An 8,162-nucleotide genomic window follows, 5' to 3' on the forward strand; every position below is an offset into this window, starting at 1 on the left:
AACTTTTAGTTGCTGGTAGTAGTTAAGTATCTTGAATGCTTAAAGCATGTGAAAAAACAATTATCTCTTTGTTCTTCAGTAACTCCATCTGGACACAACCGATCACTTCACAAAATTTGTTTTCTTGATTGCAATGACATTTTACTGTCTGTTTCATAAACATAAGCAAACCTCATTTAATAAGTACATCATGAGGTAACTTTCTGTGGGGAACATTAATTATGCATTGCACAGTGGTACAGAATGCCAGCACTGGTACTATTATGCATTAAGTGTAAATAAAACTAAAGTTACACTTACAGTGGATACCAAGATGTAGTTATGATTGTGTTTTAATTGCACGCCTTTGCCCCCTTCTTTGATTGTGAGAACTGTCTGTTCAGCACTGACTTGACTCTCCTAGCAATGTACATTAGGTGACGTCGACCAAATGCAAATATGTGGTATCCGGATCACAGGACGCTTTCTGTGACTGAAACTGAGACTTTTTGTGCATAATCTTCTTGTGAGCTCCTGTTGGTATTTTTAAGGTCATGTGGAAAAACAGATGAAATTAAAGTTTGGTTCTGTCCATTATCTTTCCCTGCTGCAGTGTGGTGGTTATACTTGTTCTGGCAGCTCTGTGCAGTATTTCCACAAGACTGTGCTGAGTCATGATTCAGTCACTGGAGGTAGTACCTGGACCCTTTACATTCCAGTTACCATCTGCTATCGGAAATGTTGGCCTAAATGCATAACAGTACGTCTTAGTTGTATCTATAGAATCATGCCGGAGGCCCTCAACAATTATTGTTTATTGCAATTTCTCTGAGAGGAATTTTACTTTAATTTTCTTTTTAAAAGTACAAAATGAGTATATTACAAGTAGCTTCTATACCCCATTGTTCTTTCTGGGTTTGGCCTATTTATACACTGTTCATTTCTCTAAAACAGTCTCTCAGCACTGCTCGAAATTACCATGGTTCTGTAAGCTGCTGTAAGTATAGTTCACTTTATTAGCCATATACAATTTTTTGGATTACGAGTTTGTCTTTTCGCATACCCCAGCTTGCTCTCCACGAGACCCACGGAGAGGGAGAGAAGCTTGGGGTCAGAGCGTAAGGTCAGCCATTTATATGATGCCTCTGGAGCAGTTGGGGTTAGCTTAGCTCTGTTTCTATAAATTTAGAGTTGTCAGTTATTTTGTGTCTCTTAACACGTCACGGGCACCATAGCCACTGTGTCCCTGACAGCCCAGAGAGCCCTGGCCACATAATCTCGCTCTGCTCTCGGCTGCGCTGTGCTCTGCGCACAACGGGCTGGGGAACAACTGCAAGCAGCATGGGGAACTGCCATCCTATTCATCTAGAAAATCAAGCTGTGACACATTGTATTGATTCTAGAGCTTTGATATAAACAGCACCACTCCCTTTCTGACTGAAGCTTAATTAGCTACTTTAAGCACACTGACATTTTTGGCTTGCTCCAGTCTATGTATTTTGATTGATAGTCTGCCTAGAGAATAAGGACAGTGTTTGGTAGTATATTAAGAACAGTATGATACTTAAGTACTTTAGTTGGAATTGCTGGTATTTGGAGTTGTGTTGTGACATGGCTAGTAGTATTGTCCTTTATAAGGATGCTTTCATTTTTTTCAAGGGCCCTTAGCTCTTGTTACAGACCTAGAATCTTTTTTTATGTGGACATCTGCTGTAAAGGGATATGATGTTTCCCCTATGCAATCTCAAAGAGTATTCTGTTAACAAAGTATACATTATTCTTTGCTACCCAAGCATCAAATTGAGCTAATAGGCATGGTGTATCCTTACCATTCCAGAGAGCATTTAGTCCTTGGCCTTTTCAAAAACTAAGAAATTGGCTCTTCATATGTTGCTTCTGACATGCATATCTAAATTTATTTTCAGAGTCTGTCGTTTATGCCTGGTTTCTCCATGCTCTTGTACTGGTGTGTCACAAGAAAAGCCTCTGAATACTTTAAAAAGCCCATATTTTATGTTTTTTTTTCAACCTGTAATGGCTGCGTAGTCTGTAAAATAGAAATTTAATTGGCAACAGCATCAAAAGTACAGCACCTATACAAAAGCTAAGGCACGAGCTAACAGGAAAATGAGAACGGCTTCAGTTTGTTTTCCGTCTCGCAGAGCCCCATCAGCGGTCTGTTTTTCCTGTCCCTTTCGTTCATTCAGCCCACTCCCGTCTGTGCCCCTCCCTGGCCAGCTAACGGTCCTGTTTCCGTTCTGCAGAGCCTCGAACCCGTGCCGGGGACTGCGAGTGCCCAGGCCGCCGCCAGGACGCTCGCACAGCGGGAACCCCCAAAAGAGGGCCCCCCTGCCGAGAGAGGCCTGGTTCTGCCAGCTGCCCCGTCACCACCCGTAGGTGAGGCATCCCAGTCTGCTCTCAGCCTTGGATACTCTGCACTCCAACTTAAGAAACAAGAGCCAGACTTCCCTCGGAAAAGATTACATTCGCAGTGATCTTTCGGGGTCTTTTAGGTTTTGCAGACGGCATTGTTTTTTATCTAAACCAGAAATTTTGTTTGTTTTTTTTTGGTGGCACATATCTTCTACTAGACCCCTTTCAGAAGTGAAATAGCATGCACTAAACCCACATTGATTATGTTGGGATGTCTGCACCAAACAGTGTGAAAGGTGCTCACACGAATTTTACCTGCGAACTGGTGAGGTTTAGCTTTTTTTACTGACCACAGCTGGTTTCCACATTTTTGGAACTAGAATACCCCCTTCAAATGTGGCCTCACAGCTATGATCCAGCACAGACACATCTTTTCCGAATGGTTGTCTTTGGATGTGTGTAACTGAAGAATGGACCAAAACCCAAGTGATTTCCATGTGCACTGATCACGTGCTGTAGTGACCACTGTGCACACACTACAGCAGTGAGGCAAAATGTGGCCATCGGTTCCGGTTTATTATCCTTTCCTAACCCTTGGAATTTCGGGTGATGATTCCACACTTCCTTCGCATCCTTTTCCAGTGTTTGCTGGAAGCGCTCCAGTCCTGCAGTTAAGCATATGTAATTTGCTTTTTTAAGATGCAGCCCATGCATTACTTAAAGGATTACAAGATGCCATGTCACCCGTAAACTTATAAGAGGAAATTAAAAAAGTCCTTCAGAAGAACCTCACATCACAAAAGCATTACAAATTGGTGTGAAGAAATGAATAGCTTTCTGCGAGTTGCACAATGTTGTGAGTCTACTCTGACACTGCTTATTCCGAAGTTTTAATGGATATTTGAGAATCCATTTGGATAACTTTTAAAGTGTGGTTCTAAAGCATTTTGGTAGTCATTATAAATTATTGGTTACACCAGAAAAATGGAGATGAAAGAATGTGGCTGTCTAGTAAGGCAAAAACAGAACAAAAGAGACAAAATGTTCTGAGTAACAGAAATCAACACCTGCAGTTGATTTCCTGTCCTTCTGTATATCATTTCTTGCTTTCAAATCTTTGACTATTCAGATGAGTCCTGATGATAACTGAGCATTTACTGTGCCCAACATGCCTGGTCTGAATTTTATTCCAAAGCAGAATTCCAAAGTCTCTCACTGTACTGTGCTCTACAGTGGAGTCAGATCACCACACCCCAGAACTAGTTCAGTTTGATTCACTCCCTGGAGGTTTGCCCAGTCTAGTCCAGCTGTGCTTAATGGCATTCATCAGTCCCCCACCCAGGAGTGAAAATTAATGCTTTCAGTCTCACTCCTCTCTGGTGGGTTTCACACTGAAGTTGTAGTTTATATTGATTATTTTGCTCCTGTCTGCACCGGTTTCATGCTGTTCTGCCTGAATGAACATGCCCAAACCAGCATTCTTAATAAACCACGGCACAAATGCAGATAATAAGAATGGGGCTGGGGTGGTTGTTGCTGCAGTGCATCTGACTGTTTTATTATGCCTTGAAAGTTGTCTGACATCAGTTTTTTACAACAAAAATGCTTTTGATACAAAGCATTCACTGCTGCACCGGACAGCTCATGTTGTGCCTTTTGTTGGCTTGGCACTACCGGAATTCAATAAACTGAGCCAGACCTTTTCCCTGTAAGTATATGTTGTGTACCTGGAGAATTCTCAATTATCTATTTAGGACTACTCCAATTTGAAAACTGTTGGATAGATTATGGTAGCCTGTCTTTGTGACTGCAAATAAATGTAAGATGATTCACTCTAATTTGTTTCAGTATAAACTTTAATCTGTCAAAGAAATAGTATGGGTTTTTTTAAAATTGTTAGTTTGAAATAATATATTTTAAGTGTCAGATGGCTCCCTAGTTTTTAACTTTTAGCATCCTATCTTAAATTATAGGGATACAGTTTTCAGGTTCTACATAAAGGCTTCAGTGACCTCAAATAGTAATTTGTATTTCCATTTTATTAAATACAGAATATAACCAAATCACTGATCAGTATGGAAGAATCTTTTGAGCTGTTCTGAAAAGTCTTACTGGCAGGCTCTGAAAGAGAGCTATACATGCTTACAGCCTGTTTCTGGTTCTTTAGAACAGATTGATGTGCATATATTTTTTTGAGTTTTTAGCATAGTTATTCAGTACCTCCAAGTGATGCACGGTGATTGAAAATTCTACTGAACCTTTTATCCTACCTTTGAATTGATCTTTAGAGGCTGAACATGTTATTGGACTTTTACGTGCTTATTAATAGTCACATTTCTCATTCCACCTCCTTATTTCTTATTAGAAAGAGGATGTGCAAGGAAAATATGTGTTTTTGTGATTGCTCCCTGCGTAAGCTCAAATAATATTTTCATAAATACTATAATAAATTGTCCTATTTAAGTTCCGGTTTAATTAATGGCCTTAAGCTAAACTAGAAAGGATAAGTTTTAAGTACAAGTGTCCTTGAGTAGGTAGCAGAGACAGATGTGTTGCTTTACTGGAGATCATTTTGTGCTGTCACAGTCAAGAGTCGAGACCTTGAGGTTGTGGGGTTGGAGAAGATTGCTTTGCCTTTCTCTCATGCTTTTTCTTTAGGTGGGATAAATGTAATCAGAATACCACATTTCATGTGCTTGTAGCTTCACAAAATATCACATTTTACTTGCTGCTTGCTTCTCTGTTTCACAGCAAAATGTGTAAGTTCATGTTTTCTGTGATATGGGTCACAATCTTATTCCTACTCATAACTACACATTAGGGTAGTATTAGTATTTTAGGTTGTACTGCTCAAACTGAAAACTGTGAAGGTTCAGTAACTGCCTGAGTACAACTTGCACAAGTAGCTCAAGGGGACTCAAGGTTATGCAAATAATTTATTTTGCACGATGTAATTTGACAGGAAGAGATGACTGAATTGTTTAAATCAAATTATAACTTTATACCATCTAGACAGTTGCTTTTTAGTTAAATAGTGTCTTTTCTCATGTCTGGAATGCATAATGGCTCTTGCAGATTGACTGTGCTACTTGTCCAGTAGCATGCTTTGATTTATTGTTGAAAATGACACTAGGGGGCGCACATTGTCTGGCAATGTCATGTCATAAGGAGGAATTAATTGGTCATCACATAATTTTCTGTTTTGAAATCTGGATTTCTGGATTGAAATGCTTATCATTAAGTTTGAAGTCAGAGGTTTATCACCTAAAGTGCATGGAAACTATACAGTCACATCAGCATCACAAAAACAAACACTAAATCCCATAGGTTTACTAGTTATTGTGAATAAATCCAGTGTAGCACAGAGAATACTCTTTTATTCATTTTATTCATTCTACATTCTGAAGAGTGGGTGCATATCCTGCTCTTGAGGAAAATTTAACTAATCCAAAAATCTTTTTTTTGTAATTTTTCTATCCTACAGGAGCACCAGTTTAAACTTTTCTCAATTGAGCATGTTTGAATCACTGGTTGAATGCTGGTTTGAATCAGTGGAGCATCACAGTAGCTTTTTGATGGCCTTATTTTATTCAAATTATTTTTGTTGAAGTGCTTGACTGCCCCTTCTACTGAAGAAAAGAGAAAAGATAAGATTACACAATGGCTACCACCAATCCCTGGCGCTCTGCAGACTCAGCCTTGTAGCTGGCATTGATACCCTTAATCCCTTGTCTTTGACAATATTCTTTCTTACTGCAGTGACCACCACCAGTCCCACCAAGACCCTGTATGTCATGTCAGATGCCAAGATGTCAGCTCTCACCAAGTCCATCATCCCACAGCAGCAGCCATCCTTGGAGGGGCCAAGCACCCTGAGAACTTTGGGGGTGCCCTCCCCGCCAGGAGGAGCAGTGACCTTCACCACACCTGCCCTCACCAATATACCCAGCCCTTCTTGCACCATGGTCTTGTCAAAAGTTGGACCAGTCCTTCAGGGAGGCCCAAAGACTGTACTCCTCACCCCTACACTGGGGGGACCTCCGTCCATCAAACCAGAGACGCTGGGCAGGGTACCCTCTGTCCTGGATGAAGCGAGCACCATCCTTCACACCTGTGAGACCATCACCCCTGCACCTGGGACCACCATCATCACGCTATCGGGGAGATCTGTAGGCACCTCGAACACTCCCTCACTTCAAAGCAGCGCCCCAGCCAGCTCAACAGGACCCTCAAGCCAGCATTAATGAGAGTGTCTCAGCCCCTTTCTTCAATCTGTGTTCACAGGCTAATCACAAATGAACAGCAGATTTAATGTTGAATCTGGCGTTTTCCAGTGTCATTACGAAAGGATAAAATGTTTCTTGGGCCAAAACATCAAGCTCTTTACACGTGTCAGCAATCTCTACCAAAAGTAAGCTTAAGGTAATCGCAGTTAATCATCCAGTTACATGATATGAGCTTCAGTTGGATTGAAAATTGAATAAGAAATGTAACAAAAAGCTTATGGTATGTGGGGGGTTAATAGCAATGTCTACAATGTACTGCATCAAAACTTCTCTTCATAAACAACTGGTCTTCTTACAAAACATCTCAATATAGAAGGCAGTCTTGCCAAAAAACTAAAAAAAACCTTTAACATGACAAATTTCATTAAAACCATATTCATTTTCATTCTTCAATTCCCGTTCTTCTTTTTTTGTTAAGTGAGGGGGATATGAAGTTAACTTCACACTGCAGTGAAGGTGATGCAGTGGTAGTCTGTGGGAGACTAGATTGTCAGCCGCTGTGTATCTTGAGACTTGCTTAGCTGCCTTTTTTATCTGCATTGTAATGCACTTTGTGCATATTGTTTTGCCATGTACTTAAAGCACTCGTAAATAAAACAGCTGGAGAAGAACACCAGGCACTCAAAGAAACTACCAATAACTCATTCACAGAATAGCAGCATGTAGCGATTTTAACAAAAGTATCATTGTTATGCCGCCTCTCATTAAAAAAATGTGCCAGTTCTTTTTTTTTTTTACATTGTTGGTAGGATGACATTAAGATGTTGACTTAACAAAAGAATACATTTTCCCCCTTTACCAATGTTTTTTTTGTATCTGAAAATAACTTTTTTTCTCCAAAACTTGTTCTTATACTGTGTTCTGTTTTTTTTTTTCTCTTCACAGGCTAGTTATCCTTTTTGTGTCCTTTGTATTGTAAAAAAAAGGACTTCATGATTGCAAAGAAGGAAATTATTATAATTATATCCCTAATCTATAGACTGATTCAAAGGAAGATATTTTGTTAATGTTCACATTGAACTAAGAAAGAGCACCTTATTTAAAGCTCCAACAAGACATTCTGATCACAAGTTAACCAAGGGGAGTCAATTACCTTTTCACTGTAAAATCAGTATATTACTACTGAAGAATAAAGTCGGTTCGGCATCTTATTATCCAAAAAAACTACATGAAATAATATTAATGACGTAATGGACAAAAACTGAAATAAATCTATCTAGTAGACAAACGTTTAACCACATAAATTGAATGGATGTGCAGTAGTTTAACCATTTAAAGATTTTATCCGACTAATATTATGTGTGTATCCAGTAATTAGCTAAGTCTTTTCTGTACTTACATACGAGCTTGTATACACCTCTCAAAGTCTTTGTGATCTCTTTTATTTGAACAAGCATGTATAATGAAGATACGTCCCGAGTAGAGGCCTGACACTTCAAAGAAAAAACAGTATTTACATACAGATAGATGTGCATGGATAAAGCTTTAATGGAATAAGGATAGGAATTGAGGAATTTATTCTTG

At 39.5% G+C, this 8,162-nt stretch overlaps 1 protein-coding gene across 4 annotated transcripts in view; it reads left to right on the forward strand.

Annotated features, from left to right (window-relative positions):
* kansl3 (KAT8 regulatory NSL complex subunit 3) overlaps positions 1 to 7,361 on the forward strand; it is a 31,690-nt gene extending 24,329 nt beyond the window's left edge. For 3 of the 4 annotated variants that reach the window (XM_015340445.2, XM_015340450.2, XM_015340451.2), the window contains 2 exons: positions 2,244 to 2,376; positions 6,112 to 7,361. In XM_015340445.2, coding sequence (XP_015195931.1) covers positions 2,244 to 2,376; positions 6,112 to 6,596 — 618 coding nt within the window. In that variant the 3' untranslated portion in view covers positions 6,597 to 7,361. The remainder of the gene's footprint in view (positions 1 to 2,243; positions 2,377 to 6,111) is intronic. The other variant, XM_015340455.2, reaches the window with a different exon arrangement.
* Positions 7,362 to 8,162: the final 801 nt, after the last annotated feature.

The sequence above is a fragment of the Lepisosteus oculatus genome, chromosome 2, assembly GCF_040954835.1.
Source record: "Lepisosteus oculatus isolate fLepOcu1 chromosome 2, fLepOcu1.hap2, whole genome shotgun sequence".
In the NCBI taxonomy this organism is placed as follows: Eukaryota; Metazoa; Chordata; class Actinopteri; order Semionotiformes; family Lepisosteidae; genus Lepisosteus; species Lepisosteus oculatus.